The sequence below is a fragment of the Anarhichas minor genome, unplaced genomic scaffold (assembly GCF_050575085.1).
Source record: "Anarhichas minor isolate MPS153535 unplaced genomic scaffold, ASM5057508v1 ptg000004l, whole genome shotgun sequence".
NCBI classification, from domain to species: Eukaryota; Metazoa; Chordata; class Actinopteri; order Perciformes; family Anarhichadidae; genus Anarhichas; species Anarhichas minor.
In genome coordinates, this window is record NW_027466450.1 from 4,086,729 (window position 1) to 4,104,865 (window position 18,137).

The following is an 18,137-nucleotide window of genomic DNA, read 5'->3' on the forward strand; positions in this document are numbered from 1 at the left end:
AATTAAAAATCATTCCAGAAATGAACAACAATCAGTTTTTTAAGCTGGACATTTTACTGCAGAAACAACTGTTAGCTCACATTTCCTCTGCAGCTGCACCAGCTAATGTAGCCTCGAGCCATTAGCATCAAGCGGGCTGCAGAGGTCTGTTAAAGCTACTTGAGTTAGTAGTCCTGTGCAGTCCTGGTTCTGGGGCAGCAGTGAAGCCGGATCTGGGTCCGTCTGTGGTGGGATTCTGGGATTTCCAAGAGTTTCTGGTAAACCTGCATGATTTTGTGTGGAATGTGACCCAGTGACCAGTTATAACTTCCTCACTAACTTTAAGCTCATTTCTCTCCAACTTAACTTTATTTCTTCTCAAACGTGTAGTCTTCAGCTTTACACAACTCCATTCATACGGTAGTACTGCTGTAAACAGTCTGATTGTAAGAACACTTGTAACTGTTCTTAAACAACCCTCCTGATTTTTGAGTCATAACTGGGTATTTGACTTGAAGTGAATATGAGTGAAACAGCTCCAGTGTATTACTGCAGGTCAGGTGGTCATTGTCGTTTAGACGCCAACATGGTTCAAGCTTCACGGCATCAGAGGAAAAATAATAAATATGAGTTCTGAACATTTTTATGAAAACATTTTAATAGAAGAATCTTGATACAAAACTTTAATGCAAATATTTCTATTGATACTTTAAACTGTATAGTGAAAATCAAAAGGTTACATCACTTGTGTATAGTACCAAACATAATATAAAAGATACGAGGTAAGACTGAAGCACTCTACTTATTACAAATGTCCTCTAGAGCTTCTTTGATAATAGTAAAGGGAGTGATGGAGTGTATAAACTGAGGTAAACCACATGCACCATTGAATATTTACTAAAACTGTTGTTGATTAAGACCAGTTTTTCCTTAAGACAACTCGACACACCATTTATTTTTCTTTGACTTTTAAAGACCACTGCACGGTGTGCACAACAATATGAAATGTAGGCCTTTGCCAATGCAGCTTTATTAATATAACAACCTGTGAAACACTGATAATCAGTCTCCATATTACCTAATTTTGGACTTCATTAACCCATTGGATAGTTTCTGAATATACTGCTTTTTTGGTAAGTAAAAATACTGACCATGCAGTAATAATCGCCTTCTCTGACACACAGAGTAGTTTCTATGTGAGCAAGCACATACTGCAAGTGTAATTACTGTAGCTGCTAATAATGAAATGTCAGGACTGTCCCCGTTCCGTATCAATACTACAACTGTTCACCAACTGATTCATATGATTAAGCGCAGGGCTGAGCAATACATGGACAAACTGTGTCACTACAGAAGTTTTCTTATGAATTACAATACAGAATTTACAAGACAGCTGTCAACACCTACAGGCAATGTTGTGTTTTCAATCTCCCTCAATAGGCCTCTTCCACAGCAGGAAACACACAGGTGTTACTAATAACATTAACGATGGCTCTGTTCTATTCAGGTGTCCCAGTAAACCGTGACAGTGAGCCAGCATGCGCAGTATCAGGACTCTAAAACGTCCCCATCGTTTAGACTAATAACACAGGTGTAGATGATAAAAATGTATTATGGCCCCGTTCCATTTAGGTCGGCTGCTATGAAAAGGGCCTCTTTGATTCAAACCTGAACTGATTAGAAATTGGTGGTCAAAGTCACAGAACTCAAGAATCCGTAGGATAAATATGACCATTTCATACGTAACACTTAACACGGGTAATCCGTATGTAAACACACTGTATTTTGTAGTGTGTGTCAGAGGAAGGCCTTCTGCTTACTGTAATTATTTTTGAAAACACAAATCCATCTTGTCCAAACGACAAACTATAACTGTGATTTCTATCACCCAAAAGACTCCCGACAGTGTTATACGCTCCCTTTAAAGTTCCCCTTTTATTACATTAAAGGCCTTTCACTGATTATGGCTGACAAGAGCTCTACTTACAAGTCATATCGTAATAGTGGGGTGACACTTTTAAATAGTTTATGACTGGAAACTTCTGAAAGCTCCGATATATCCTACTTTGACACTTCTGTGATATTAAATAAATATAGACGCCTCACATCAGCCAAAGTCCGTCATTCAAGCTAATTAAAACCCAAAGTAATGGATATGGTGTTTCAATGTCCAGTATTTTAACTCTCACATGTCCAACTCTGCGGGCACAATAAGTGGAAACACCTGTGTTTATGGAGCATCGGTGTGCAGTACAAGCACACCTTCGTCTGTACCTGAATAGAGAAGTTGGGTTTGAAACTTCCTTCTCTTCATGTAATAAAAGAGAAAGTTTAAAATGATCTGATAACAGACTGAAACAAATGCATTCTTTCCAGCCCTGATGAGGCACACGTTATGGCAAATCCAGAGGACATACCATAATATAGAGTAATAAACAAATTACGACAACAATCCGATCATTTAGGTTACAGTAGTTAAGGCTTCCTATTGATTACATGAATGCACACAAAAGCTTGCAAGGACGCTGATGGTGTGCACTTGGTACAACATAGTGGAATTAATAATGTGCCTCTTCCTGTTTCCTAATAATTTCAAGTATGGAGTACCCATGTGTGGCCAGATCAGGATCATAAACTGCACTACAGAGCATGACAAGCACCACTCTAACCTGTGCGGTTCACTAATAAACCGTCTAAAAACATGTCCACAGACCTGCTTGCGTTCAGGCCGGTTTTTCCTCCACCTCCTGCTGCTGTTCTTCTTCTCTGTCATCTTTAACGATCCCTTCATCGATACTCTCCAGCCTCAGTCTCTGACCGTCCAGGTATCTGGGTCTCGGTGCCGCTCTCGTCGTAAACAGTCCCCCCGGAAGAGCCAGACCCTCCCCGAACAGGGCGAGCTTAGCGTCGCTCTCTATCGCCTTCGCCAGGCAGGAGGCGAAGATGTCGAGAGACTTGTGCACCTCTGCATGGACTTGAACCGAGGACGCGCTTGTGTTTTCAGCTGAGGAGGAAAAAAAAACACGGATACCATCAGACAAACAAGTCTCGTGTTTCGTGTGAGGTTCTGTTTTGTAGCTTGCTGACCACAGAGTCACTCTTCAAAGCCTCAGTGTGTATGGAGGGAACTCCCTTCCCCGCTGATCTGTTTGTGTAGCGGTGGAAATGATACCTTTGGCTTGCTCCACCTGGTCTTCAAAGGTGACGGAGCTCCTCCTCTTCCCGGATGGATTCCCGTGTTGTTGTGGGTGGGAGGAGCCGTCGGTGGAGAAGTCATCCAGCAGCATCACGTCTGTGCCTGTGTGGGAGACATTACAGGAAAAAAGGCGGGTTAATTGGTTGTCGTATCATATAGACTATTTATTTATTGAATTACCAGAAACCATGCGATATGGTAGTGTATATCATCAGCAGATTCTGGCCATACCTCGCAGCTCTAAACACAAAGGAGATAATCAGACGTTTCTTTGTATTACACATGACATTACTTGCCATCCTGAACTGCAAACATGAGCTGTGAGACAGGAATGTGAGGGCGACTGTAACAACGCTGTGGGAGTATGACGCAATAGAGTTTCAAACATTATGTTTACGCGTGCCATGAATCATTTTATGTTCATGCTAAAATTAACAGTTGCGTTTTAAAAAGTTTAAAAGCATGAACACATTTGTCAGTAAAGATGCATCTTCTGTTGACAAAGGACAAATGATTATTATTGTAGTTCTGAAACAATTAATTAATTGTTTATTTATTGACGGACAAATAATCGCCCCCCGATTTTGATAGCAAATAAATTAATTGTTTAAGTATCAAAAATCAAGAAATCAAGAAAATAATCTCTGGTTCAAGGTTCTTAAAAGTGATAATTTGCTGCTTTTCTCTGTGTTATTATCTCAACCAAGCGTAAACCTGGGGAGGTTATGTCTTTGGTCGTGTGTGTGCAACAGTGTGTGCATCTGTCTGTCTGTCCATGGCTAATCTCACATTCAACAGGACCCATCAGCCTAATATTTTCGGTGCTTATTTAAGACTGTATGCTCAAGGACCTCTTAGGGTTTTGGGGATTCACACTTTTTGAAAACATATTCTATTGACAGTTTTATTCCATCATTGACTGCTGACTCCATACTTCTCTTCTCATGACGGCAGGAGGAGTGCTAGTTAGCGGTTAGCAGCCGCTGGGAGACATGCGAGTGAAAAAGCATCCGATACACTTGCGGTTTAGGCGGGGGGCACATTTAACCGATTGTTCGTTGCCACCCTTGCAGGTTTTAAGACCATATGACAATACTGTATGTACAGTATATGGAGAAGATTTACAGATTTTATGGGAAAGACTTTTGAGCAAACTCTACAGCTGGAACAATTAGTCAATTAACAGAAAATGTATTGGCAACTACTTTGATACATGACTAGTTATTTTAGTTAATCTTTCAAGCAAAACTATCAAACATTCTTTGGTTCCAGCTTTTAACAACAGTGAACAGATCCACCTTTGGGTTTGTGACTGGTCAAAACGAGTAGTTGGAAGACGTTACCTCGGCCTTTAGGAGGTTTAGTAAAATGATTATTATTGTGTTGGGTTAGGACACACAGAGGACGTTTTTTCCCTGTGTGCAACACTTACAGGAGTCCTGAGTGAAACTGAAGCCAGTGTCCCCGGTGCTGCTTCCTGGGGCCAGTAGATGCCCTCCACCGGCCAGCATAGCGGTCAGGTGTGGGGACATGCCCAAATCTGAAAGAACACAAGCAAGATCTCATTGAACAACATCATACAACACAAACACACAAATGTACATCAAAACAGGCTTTAAACTGCACATAAACCACTTATTACACCCTTTTACTAATGTGTCCATTTACAGTTTAATCTGTAAATAAACATTGTACCGGCCTTCTCTGTACATAACAGTTATGTTTTCTTATCTTTGTACAGCTTAGTTGTCCTTGTTTTGACTCTGTGTCTATTTGTATCTTCCGGAACATTTTTCTTTTTGTCTATGATTTGGTGTCTTTACATAAAGCCGTTATAAATAAATATTTTAAAAAATGACGTCCACCTTCATTTGAATTGATCTGCATGACAAAGAGAGCCCCCCTTACACCCACCTGTGATTCTGTTGGAGATGCTGAAGAGGCGGGACGTCCTTTGCCGCGTGGCGAACGACTCTCTGTAGTAGCGATCTCCGAAACACATTCCCAGCAGCTCCTTCCTCACTGTTTTATTCCACAGGCCGTAGATGAACGGGTGGCACACGGCGCTGCAGAACGACAGCCACGCGACCAAAGTCTCCAGTCCCTGAGACACACTCCCTTGTCCCCACAAAGCCTCGGTACACACCACCCCGACATACGGCCCCCAGGTCACGAGAAAGGTGCCGACTACCACCAAGATGGTGACGAAGGCCTTGCACTGACTCCCTGCGTACACGAGGCTCCGCCGGCTTCCATTAGAGGAGGTCGAGGTGCTTGAGTTTTTACGTCCGTTCTTCTGAACCCCAGTGGAGTCCTCGTGGGCCACAACAACTGTCCCACAGTGTACTTTCCGGGCTTTCATGCGGGCGACGCGGAAAATGACACCGTAACAGGCGAGCATGATGAATAAGGGGGGGAGGATGCACCAGATGACCCAGAAGGCCGTGTAACTCGGCTCTCTGTGCCACGACGCAACGCAGGTCCTCTTGAAGCAGTCAAACTCGAAGGAGGACCATCCAAACAGAGGAGGCAGGCAGCCCACCAGGGAGTGCAGCCACACGTAGGCGATGGCCACGACTGCCCGGTTCCCTGTGATCTTCATGGGGTAGATCATCGGGTAAAGCACTGCGTAGTACCTGTACGGACGAGAGGAGAACACAGTTAGGAAGGGAGCCCTCTGGTCCAAGCACAGAGACTGCTCAGATTTGAGTGAGCGCTGCAGAAGCTAACAGCTACAAGCTGCACTCACACACCCCCTCCCAACAACAATGCTGCCAAGTGTTTCTCTAAAAAGCCTCATACAATAGAAAAGGAGGTTTGGCGGGAGAACAAAAACATGCACTGTAATCACAAACTCCCAAAGGTGACGAGGGCAATTAGGACAGCAGTGGGAACAGTGAGGGCTGTATGCTGCAGAGCTAATTTACAGTAGATATTAACTACATTTCACAGTCCTTTGTGATCCCTGACAACCTAACAATATCATTTACCCAGAGGGAAATTCAATGTCAATTTCAACCAACCTGATGCGCATCTATAAAAACATACACTAAAAAGAAATACACTGCAAATAACAGATTAACTAGCAGATTATTTATCTATTAATCTTTTAGTCTATTAAAATGCAGTTTAAAATTTCCCAGAGCCCCAGGGGGACATTGTCAAATCTCTTAGGAATATAAAGCTAGAACACGCTGGAGCTAGGGGATGTTTGGTGTGCTTATTTTTGCTTGATAAATCACGTAAATAATCTCTTTAAAAACGGGTGTTCCTTAGTTAAGTTATAGTTTTACAGTGCTGATACCAAGAGATATACATTTGTTGATACCCTACATAGAGAAATATAAACGTTCTCCTATTGTTATATTAGACAAAAGTGATCTCTCCAAATGTATCACTGTCTCATTTTATCTTTAGTCAAAACAACCACAAAAGCCACAAAAAAACCAGTCTAAAATAGTAAATATCTAGTCAGCGACAAAAAAAAAAAAAGAAAAAAAAAAAAAAAAAAGGTCACAGTCTGTGTCTTAAAAAAGTGGTCGAGTTCAGAATATCAATCTTTATGAGTGCAGGCCGTTTTATTTGTGAATCCGCTTCTTATTTCTAAAAATGGGAACTAATGGACATAATCTCAGCTGAATGGTGCATTCATATCAGTGCACATTTACAGTTACTTTGTGTGAGTCGGTCTAATGCTCCAATCTCCAAATCTCCAAATCTCCAGGAAAATACCACGAGCCAAGTGTGTGGTTAACCAACCTTATTTACGAGGCTGCGTACTGACCTTAAAAGGGAAATGCACCAGAAACTGACATGTCCTAAAGTAAATTGAATGCAAATTCAAGTGAATCCTACAAACAGAAATATGTGCTGCTAAATATCATGCTCACACCTGTGCTTTATGAATAAAAATTGTATCGTTTGGTGTTAGTGTTTAAGTGACTTGCTAAAGGGCACACGAGTCTGGAAACAATAAATGTACTATATGTAATATGAGGTGCCCATAGTGACGAACCTAAAGAAGTTATAATCATTATTAGTACCTCTCACTTCAACAATGATCCAGCACTAACCTGTCGATGGCAATGGCTCCGAGGGTCAGCATGCTGGCAGAGCTGATGAGCAGGTAGAGCAGCGCGGTGAAGTTACACCACACGACCCCAAACACCCACTCCCTCTTTGCAGAGCTCACGGCCACAAACGGCAGCACCAGCGTGGACAGCAGCAGGTTGGACGCGGTCAGGCTGAACACAAACTTGTTGCTGGGCGTGAGCAGATAAGGCCTGCGATAGAGGGTCGCCACGATCAACAGGTTCCCCAGGCAGGCGAGGAGTGTGATGGTTACAATGGAGACCGACTCCAGGGCAGCCAGACCCTCACCGTTCCCCACTGTGGTGCAGTTCCTACTGGTGTTCATGGTGCGAGGCTGGGCCACCAGACAGGTGTAGGAAGGGTTGGCGACTGTTAGTGGGAAGAAGGAGAATGTTGCATTACTGCTGTGTGGGAATGCAGTTCTGGGGTGCAAAGAACCACGATTTTCATGGCTGAAAAAATGCCCGTTACTATTTCTTCCAACCAACAGTTCCTATGATATTTAGGGAAAAGTAAAAACGGAAAAAGCAGCAAATCCTCACATTTAGGAAGCTGAAACCAGAGCATGTTTGGCCCTTTTGCTTGATAATTGAATTAAATGTGAAATCAATTATCATTGCCAAATAATTGTTCTATAATTTCAGCTCCAACACAGTTTACGGTCAGATTGTATTGAGATGTGTGTACTGCATGACCTCATTATAATAATTTAACTTTTATTAACATTAAGGCAGACTTTATGTTCATAGTGAGTGATCGATTACACATTTCAACAGCCTGCTCTTTCATTTCCACACAGCATGGAAATGAGTTGAAACCAGGGGCTTCTCAAAATGTTTGTAACGTTAAGTATACTTCATCAAGTATTGTACTCGACACACAGTATCGAGGTACTTGTGTTTACATTGTGTACTACTTCATAGTTTAACTCCACAACATTTCAGAGGGAGACATTATACATTTATATGACAGCTGGAGTTACTTTGAAGATTAGCATTTTAAATACAAAACATATCATAGATTTGAAAAATAAGATTTATTTGTATATTAAACTGCCCAGCAGTGTGTAAAGTTGTCAATAGTAGCTCCAATTCCATCAGCTACAACACTAAAATGCTTCTTACACATTTATGTAATATTGTAGCTAATAAATAATAATATAACATTGACGGGGGAAGATAACAATGCTTAAGATTTTGAATGGAAGACTTGAACTAAGTAGCTTTACACTGCTGTATTTCTACTTTTAAGGATATAAATAGTATTTCTACCTCTAGCTTTACATTGTAGCATCATCGGTAACGTTAAGCAGAGGTTGTAACATGTAAATGAGGAATTATTTAAAAGGCTTTAACACCAAACTCAAAAATGCTCACTAATAAATCGCATGTTTGCAGAGTTAAAGTTTAAGCAAAGTAACTTTAACGTGAGTTGAAATGTTTCACATTTAAATGCATGGCTAGCTCCTCATCTACCGTTAGCTTCAGTTGTTAACTTTATTTTAGCAGAATAAACACATTGGTTGTCATCTCCCACCTTGGTGTTAACGTTACTCGGTTATCTTTACAGAGAGTTAACGTAAAGTGACACGTTTATCCCAGACATGTAAGTCTCCTGTACAGCTAGCTCCACGCTGATGAATGTAAACTTTGTTAAAGTGTGAGGAGGGTGCACCGCTAGTTTCAGCCCGCTAGCAGAAGCTAAAACATCTAACGTTAGTTAGCCTCTGTTAGCTCAAACTTTCTCCCATTGTCCCCCCGACACACAGCTCTCCCTCTTTAACTTTTACCTGCTTCGGTTCGGCGCGGTGGCTCCACATTGTCTCCTCATCGAAGGTGAACCGTCCATCCTGCTTGTCTGTTTTCACGCTACAACCCCGCAGTGACTGAGGGCTGAGCCTGAAAAAGGTCCAAAGAAGCCCCTCGACATAGTTCAATAACGTTAGTCCCTCCTAAATCACAGACGGCCAGCTGCGGCTGCAATGGCGTCCTCCTCCTCCTCCCACCTCAGCTTCTACTCCCTCTCCTCACAGACTCCTTCAGTGTGTGGGTGGTCTCGTTTCGCCATTTCTAGCATTGTTACCTCCGTGATTAACCTGTAGCTGCATACACACGTTGTGCGCTTTTTAATCATCATAACATTGTGAGTGTTGAAAACCTAAAAAGTTAAGTTATTCTGTTTCAGATGCAACATGTAGTTAGTGTAGGCGTTTGTATTGATGTTACTAAAAATAAAATAAAATCAATGTGCGCATGTGTATTTCATAAATGACAGGCTGGTGGTGTTTATGAATGAAGCCGTTACTCATCGTTATGATCTGAGTGGGCCACCCACGTGGATCAAAGGTTCCCGCACATCAACAACGCGTCAGCACGTCATCTTACGTTGTCCAATCAGCGAGCCGGGACGTTACCGACTGCTTCCATCGGACGGCGCACTCTCACCTCCATACATCCATGCAGCCATGACCTAAAGCCCCTTAAACCAGGGGTTCTTAACCTTTTTGACCTCGGGCCCCAACTTTTCAAGTACAAAGTGTCCCGGGGCCCATTCAAATATTAACACTATTAGTTTAACTAATTGATCTCACTCTTGGTTTGATTTGTATTCAATAACTATATTGTTACCTATTCAACTCCACCCCTATTTTGGAGCAAAACCGCCTAAAATGACATACCCAAATTAAAATGGCTGTAGCTTCTGAACCACTGTGACTATATACATCAGAAGTGTCAGAAAACCTGTAGGTCATATAGAAACAGAGCAGTGGGCCTTTGGAGTCAGTAAAAATTGAAGATTTGTGTCCGCATAAAATAAAAAAGTATCTTTCAGTATAAATAACTGCCTGTGGCTGTATCTGTACATGTAAATGACAGTATAGGGCTGTAACTACACTATCAGTGAACAACTGCCTCACATTTGAAGAAGATTGGACAAAGTATGACGATTCTACAGTGTTTCTTCCATGAAGAGATCCAGGCGGAGCTCTAAAAGGATATTTGGAGACCCAAATGGACACATGGTAACCAAATGATATTCTGACACACTAAAGGTGTTTCTCCCTTTATATTTTGATATTATATTATTTTCCTTTAATTTGTATAGGATAGTATGAGTGTAGCTCAGTTACACAAGGTTATACGCTGGTTGACGGCTAATAGAAGTGGAAGATAAGGTTTGTACTTTAAGTACTAGCGTTTTCTGAAGCTACTAGCTCCATGGTAACATCCGCTAGCACATTGTTGGGTCTGTAATGTGTCTTTTTCCGTCGAAATGCTGCAAGATCCGACTTGCAGCGGTTATGGCGACTTTGGACAGTGTGTGTTTGGGCTCCTTTTGTGAAAAATCCATAAGAAATGAAAGAAAATCGATGATTTCTTTGCAAAGATGAGGGTTTTGGGCATGCTGGGATACCAAACACGGCCATGTTTTGTGACGTAGATTGCGCAAGCAAGCCGTAGGAACGGAACGGAAGGGGAGGGGATCGAGGACGCCGGCGTCCTCGCGGAGTTGAACAGGCAAAACCCTTGTCAAATAAATGAGATGATACAATGTGATGATCACAAAGACATTTATTTATCATGTGTATGTAAACCTGCATACACAACAAGAAGCCCAACAGGCTTTCCCACGAGCGTTGGATGTTTCGTCGCTAGGTGTCGCTTTATTTTTGAAGGCTTCAGTGCTTCGTTTGATAGCATTAGCCCAGGGGGGGTATGGCACCACTGTCGTCTTCATTTTTTCTGGTGGTAGTGGTTAAATCGTGTAATGTTTATGATTCATTAAATTATGTAACACTGCTGCCCTCTAGTGGTTAAATCGTGTAATGGTTATGATTCATTAAATTATTTAACACTGCTGCCCTCTAGTGGTTAAATCATGTAATGTTTATTACTCATTAAATGATTTAACACTGCTGCCCTCTAGTGGTTAAATCGTGTAATGTTTATGATTCATTAAATGATTTAACACTGCTGCCCTCTAGTGGTTAAATCGTGTAATGTTTATGATTCATTAAATGATGTAACACTGCTGCCCTCTAGTGGTTAAATCGTGTAATGTTTATGATTCATTAAATTATGTAACACTGCTGCCCTCTAGTGGTTAAATCGTGTAATGGTTATGATTCATTAAATGATTTAACACTGCTGCCCTCTAGTGGTTAAATCGTGTAATGTGTATTACTCATTAAATGATTTAACACTGCTGCCCTCTAGTGGTTAAATCGTGTAATGTTTATGATTCATTAAATTATGTAACACTGCTGCCCTCTAGTGGTTAAATCATGTAATGTTTATGATTAATTAAATTATTTAACACTGCTGCCCTCTAGTGGTTAAATCATGTAATGTTTATGATTCATTAAATGATTTAACACTGCTGCCCTCTAGTGGTTAAATCGTGTAATGTTTATGATTCATTAAATTATTTAACACTGCTGCCCTCTAGTGGTTAAATCGTGTAATGTTTATGATTCATTAAATGATGTAACACTGCTGCCCTCTAGTGGTTAAATCATGTAATGTTTATGATTCATTAAATTATTTAACACTGCTGCCCTCTAGTGGTTAAATCATGTAATGTTTATGATTCATTAAATTATTTAACACTGCTGCCCTCTAGTGGTTAAATCATATACTGTTTATGATTCATTCAATGATGTAACACTGCTGCCCTCTAGTGGTTAAATCATATAATGTTTATGATTCATTAAATGATAACACTGATGTAACACTGCTCCGGTCTGTCTTTGTTCATCGCTCTGTTCTGTTCTTTAATGTAACGTTACTGGAGCGACGGAGCCTCTCCCAGCTGTTAGCAGACTGTTGTGCTAGCAAGCAGGCTCGCTCGCTCGTACCCAGCATGCAGTTCGGCGGTGAAATTTTATAAATGTACAATTATTAGTGTTACAAATTGTTTATGTGTCACAGACTGTTGTGTGCTGTTGTGTTTTTCTCTGTTAAAGAGCATTAGTTGTGGGTTGTTAATTGTTGTTATAAAGTTATGACCATGACTAGGGTTCCCTCTCAATACATATAAGACAACTAGCGCTGACCGCTGTGCGTTAGCAGCAAAGAATACATTTAGCTGCCTGTTGAAAGCAGACAGCAGTTGTTTTGGCTATGCACCGGTATAATGGTGTGTGAAGAATTCATATCATACGGGAAATTAAAACCGGTATGCTGCCCAGCTCTAGTCTTTATTATAGTTTGGACAATTTTGTACCAATATTTGATGGGCCGGATTAAAAAGCCCAACGGCCGTTTGCCCATGCGTGGGCTAGCGGCTAGCTGAGTGTCTTCTTCTGCTTATATTGTAGCTTGTTAAACAACTGACTGACGCATTACCGCCACCAGGTGGTGGGAAGCTATATTGTAACTGAGCGTCTCATGGAGAACAGTAATATCTCTGGTGTCTTCAATTGATAACCTATGCGGTCCCGCGGCCCTCGCGGCCCTCGCGGCCCACAGGTGCAAAACTGAAAGTTTTTTGCGGCCCTCGTGGGCCCCATCGTTAAGAATCACTGCCTTAAACCATGCGGCCGAGCCGACAGGAGGTGAATAAAACTAGTAATATCCATGTGGAAGTAAACATCCCAATCCCAAACTCTGCTCCAAAGGGGGTCCCTGCAACAACGAGACTTCTAGTCTAAAGTGCTAAAAATAAAAGATGTGAGAAAATGTCACCAAAGTAATCAATATGTCCACAGGAATATGTTTGTTAAAAAATATGCCAAACACAGAAAAACTGAATTATGATAAATAATATCCTGCTAGCAGTGGTGGAAGAAATATTCAGATCTTTTACCTATAAGTATAAATAGAAATACCAGTGTCTAATGAATCCATTACTATTAAAAGTCCCTAAATTCTAAACGTTACTCGAGTACATAAGTATTATCAGCAAAATGTACTTAAAAGTATCACATTAATTAATTAGCAAAATGGCTCCTTTCACAATGTTATATATTTATTGAATAATATATTGTTTTCATCACTAACGAATACATGTGAGAGCATCATTTAGTTTGTCAATTCTACATGCTTTCGATATTGTGTAGATAACTAGTATAGTAATGTTTCATATAGTATATATTTAAATGTAAACAGTAACTATAAGCGTCAAACAAATGTAGTTGAGTAAAAAGTACAATAATTACCTCCAATATGTAGTAGGGTCGAAGTATTTCTTTTTTCGGTTTGTTTTTCTCAAAAGATCTCAAAAGAATTAAATTAAACTGATTCTGTAAGTACCAGTAACTACCTGTAAGTGTACTTTTCAGAGGACCATACTGAATATGATTATATAAACCCTGGATTTAAAACACTGTTGAGCCTCCACAGTAACAAAAACTATTGTAGACTGTGGACTAACATTATGAATAAAGTGTAATGTCTTTATTTATAGTTTGTGAACAAGGATTTGACTCTCGGTTTCATCATCAGTGCATTACACAACACTCAGAGCGGTCTTTATAAAAGTGAAGAGCATGATGTAAAAGGCACATTTGTGTACATTCAGACTTTGAGAAAAGGATATCAAAATCACATTGAACCATGAGGGTTGAGTAGTACAACACAATGTTCACCTGCTTCTACAACACCTGTGTTTTTGTCCATTTAGTAGATTTTTAACCACATTGCATGGTACTACTATATTGCCTTTTAAAACCAATCTGCACAGACAATTGTTATGCCACACAATGCCTTTTTTCAAGAGTATGTTTTTGCCATTTAGCTTTTAGTAGATAGTTTACAGTAGAAACAGACAAGTGACATGGATGGAAGAGAGAGGGTTTTGACATGCAACAAACCGGAGACGTTGTGGTTATATCATGGTATCTTTTTGGCAGTAAGGACAAATGTATATAGTTGTTCATTTAACGGGCTTATGCACAGCGACTGATATACGTTCCCTCAAAAAAATATTACAACAACATGTCGGGGCAGCGGCTACGTAAACACCATGTGGATACTGCAAGAATGTAAAATGTTAAACGAGTTGAAGAAAGGAGCGGTAATCTTTTCCTTTTCAGGAACAGGTCTGTAAAACTTAGGCTCGCAACAATCCTCGTTCTCTATACCAGTAAAGGTAGAATGTAAACATACATTTTTGGCTTAGAATTGAACATCGAGGGAAGGCAAACAGTGCCATCCATGCTGTAAACCAGGAAGTGAATTAAACAATGTAAACACAGTTACTCTTGGGTAACACATCGAGTGTTGTGATGGTGCTATCAGTGGGTGAAATCAGACATTGACCGATGCAGAGGCACATGCAATAAGACTGTCATACTTCATGATGAGCAAGTAAAACTCCACCTTTATGGTAAAGTTAAAACTTGAGCATGGGGATCTGTGGAGTGTAGTCAGTCAGAAGAGACACCATCAGACCCTGAAAGAGAAGACAGTTGTGACGATCAGTAGATGGAGAATCAAACCGGAGGCAGAGACTATTCTGACAGGAACATTTTAACCCATACTAGTATTAAACTGTGCATTAAATAATAATCAGATTAATCACCATGATTGTCCACTTTCTATTCTCTGCCTCGGAGAAGACGAGGGAGCGGGATGAGTAGAACACCTGGTCATCCACCTCCTCCATTTTGCGGGGCAGACAATGCAGGAAGGTCCAGTCTGGTTTGGCAACACTTCCTGTCTGCAGCGGACCAGAACCAAGACCCATTTCAACTCAAGTGAAATCAAATAACATTAGATTTGAGCTCCTTTGCAAAGTATTTACTTGCCAGACATAAAGACATATTCTTGTTGACCAAAATAATTAAAATAAGGTTCAAAACCTTTTTTCACAAAATCCTATCAATTATATCATCATGCTCAGTGCAAGACTTTTCTTTAAAGCTTGCTTGTGAATTGTAAGATAAAGTCTGTAATTACTGTTACACTATTTTACCATACAAACAATTTGCAGAAGATTAAAATATACTGCTTTGTGTAAAGGCAGTAAGAAAGGAGCATGTTTAAGACTGATTTGCTTACTGTCAACAAGTGTGTCCAGCTGTCAAAAGGGACCAATTTGTGAAAACAACTGACCAAAGACAAGTGCTAACGTCTCCAAAAAGCTGCTGGTATGTTTTGTGGGCGACACCATTTTGATTTTTAAGCAAGAAAAAGCGTCTGAGAAAGTAAAAAAGCAGTTGCAGCACAACATAGGAAAGAGAGCAAATGTAAAAAAATAAAGAACATATCAAATGCCAAATCAAAAATATACAAAATGCCAAAAATATGAACAGGTAAAAAGAAAATGTTCTTAGTTACCTGCATTGTAATCTGGTAACCTTTAAAGTCTTTGAGCCTCTTTTTCTTCTCCTCCTCCTGTCCCATGCTCACCCAGGTGTCAGTGACCAAAACATTGCTGCCGTGGGCGGCCTCCATCGGGTCAGAGGTCAGAACAAGCTGGGTCCCATGCTGAGACACAATGCGATGTTATGAATGAATAAGAAGTCCTTTGACAAGAGGTCCTGTTTAAAATAATGACACCTGAAGAACACCTCACTTCTTTGGATAGTCTCTGTGCCTCTTGAATAACACTCCTTTCTGGCTCATACCCCTGTGAATTAAAATACAGCTTTAGCTTTGTACATTGCAAAGAGGTATAGGTAGTGCGCTAAAAGAGAGGCCAAATGTGCATGACAACATAAAACGAGGCAAACCTTTGGTGTAGCAATCTTAAGATGAACTCCCAATTTAGCTGCAGTCATCATGAAGGAGTGGAGGACGTTGTTCCCATCTCCAATCCAGCTCACTGTTAGTCCACTAAGGGACCCGTAATGCTCCTGAGGGAGAGTGGTAATTAAGAAAACACTGTGTCATTATCATTTACTGGATGAAAACTGCTGTGTGCGTAGGAGTCGCAGTACCTGTAAGGTGAGGAAGTCAGCCAGAATCTGGATTGGGTGGTAGAGGTCCGACAGGCCGTTAATGATGGGGATGGTGGCCTCTTTATCCAGCTCCTCCAGCGTGGAGTGGCTGTACACTCGTGCCAAGACAATATCGCAGAGCCCTGAGAGAACCCTGGAGAAGGAGTTTAGAGATTCCAGATGCGGACATGTCAGTGTCATCAATTCCAGTTTATTTCCATAAGTGAAAGCATAAATATAAAACTCACCTGGCTGTGTCCGTGCTACTCTCATTCACTCCAAGGTGGATGTCCTGAGAAGTGAGGAAACAGGGGTGCCCACCCAGCAGAGCAAAACCTGGAATTATGATATTAGGAGAACTTAAATTTCCCTAATGGCCAGCTGGTGCATAAAAACAACAAACACAACCTGATGTGAGCGTTGAAGGGGAGCAGTGCAGGGAAAGAGAGGAGTGGACTGTAGACCGCTTTGTCCCTGGGATGGACTGAAAGTCGCTTTTCAGCAGTTCTTTTGTGTCGATATTGACAATAACCTTCACATCGCTGAACACACAGTATCAGCCCTGCTAACAGTGTGAGATGTTACATTTCTATTAGATTGTTGTCATTCATATTTAATGTTTTCTTTTACAAATGGTTAGGATTATTAATAATATGTCATCACTATTTTACATATATATATATATATATATATATATATAAGCTGATGTATCATTATTATGTTTATAATCTACCTTTCCTCTAGTTCATTTGCGTGTATCTGTACACGTGTATTTTTCCCTTTCCTTTATTTTAAATCTATTTTCTTGTGCATGAATGCACATTTTATATATCTCACATATTGCAATGAGTATATATTAATAAAACAAATCTTCACCAAAACTAAGATTGTTCTAATTGTGCAAATGTGACACTTAAAAACTGCCCAGTGTCTTTATAACATCTTCCCGCCTTTCTAAAATCAGTTATTTGTGGTATTGCTAAACTGAAGGACATCGTGCAGACACTTTTATACAAAACGGACACCTGTTTCTGTGGACATTCTTGTTCTGGTGCTCCTCTTCTCAAATATCATTGCAATCGACTTTCCTTGCAGCAGAGGAAGATACTGAAATAGAAATGACAATTAGCTACCTTTAAATGGTCCACCCTGAGGACATTTAACATATGGACACTACAGCAGACATTAGTAACTTTAGCTACCTGTTTTTCATGCTTGATCCGATGTTTCAGATCCCCTGACACCCACAACAGCCTCTTGATTTCATCTGAGCTGAAGTCTTTCAGAGAGAGACAGCTGCGACCCTTTAAATTAACTGAACCGAGGGAAGCAGCTCCACTGCTGAGAAAGCAACACACGAGGACACAATGCATGTAACTTTACCTGTACTAACGATACTTAATAATAAAGTTATCTGCAGCTTCTTACCTAAACCCTCGTGCCGAAAGAGTTTTCAAGCATTTGAAGACGGTGTTGTTCACAGATAGAAGTTTCGTAGACATTGTAGCTGAAGTAAACTACAATGGAAGACAAATGTTTTGGGAATATATTTCATCAGCGTAGACGTTCATTCGCTGTCTGTCCGAGTTCACGCGCAACCAGCAGCGTGGCTGCTCTGACGTCACCGCAGAACCAGGAAGTGAGGCGTGGCTTCCTCCCAGTCTAGCGAGAGTTTACTGTCTGTTGTCGGACAGGTGGACTGGGATAACTAACGCTCTTTGATTATTAATGTTGTGACACGTGGGCTATTCAATTGGGGTTTTGAGTATATTTCATATGCAAAATAAAAAAAGTTGCAGCTAGTTTTCAAAGCAAGAACTTCCTGTGTTACAACACTCCCTGCCGCTCCACTACTGATGGGCAGAGCTGCGGTGTAAACGTTGGTTTAGCCCCCCGGACGAACATTTTATCACATATGTTAGTATGAAGGCTAATCATTGTCCAAATCCGCGAGCGCAAATGAGATCCACGTGCGGGACCTCTACA

General features: G+C 40.7%; 2 protein-coding genes across 2 annotated transcripts; both read right to left on the bottom strand.

Annotated features, from left to right (window-relative positions):
- Positions 1 to 625: 625 nt before the first annotated feature.
- On the bottom strand, positions 626 to 9,325 carry gpr161b (G protein-coupled receptor 161b). Its single transcript, XM_076106978.1, has 6 exons — positions 9,057 to 9,325; positions 7,249 to 7,636; positions 5,090 to 5,811; positions 4,608 to 4,715; positions 3,152 to 3,277; positions 626 to 2,983 (listed from the first exon to the last, which is right to left on the bottom strand). The coding sequence occupies exons 2-6, from the start codon at positions 7,590 to 7,592 to the stop codon at positions 2,703 to 2,705; spliced, it is 1,581 nt and encodes a 526-aa protein (XP_075963093.1). The 5' UTR covers positions 7,593 to 7,636; positions 9,057 to 9,325; the 3' UTR covers positions 626 to 2,702.
- A 4,388-nt stretch (positions 9,326 to 13,713) lies between these two features.
- otc (ornithine transcarbamylase) lies at positions 13,714 to 17,732 on the bottom strand. The gene is made up of 10 exons (XM_076103203.1): positions 17,580 to 17,732; positions 17,354 to 17,492; positions 17,177 to 17,258; positions 16,400 to 16,487; positions 16,152 to 16,305; positions 15,945 to 16,067; positions 15,788 to 15,841; positions 15,550 to 15,699; positions 14,792 to 14,929; positions 13,714 to 14,662 (listed from the first exon to the last, which is right to left on the bottom strand). The coding sequence occupies exons 1-10, from the start codon at positions 17,651 to 17,653 to the stop codon at positions 14,603 to 14,605; spliced, it is 1,062 nt and encodes a 353-aa protein (XP_075959318.1). The 5' UTR covers positions 17,654 to 17,732; the 3' UTR covers positions 13,714 to 14,602.
- Between the last annotated feature and the right edge of the window lie 405 nt (positions 17,733 to 18,137).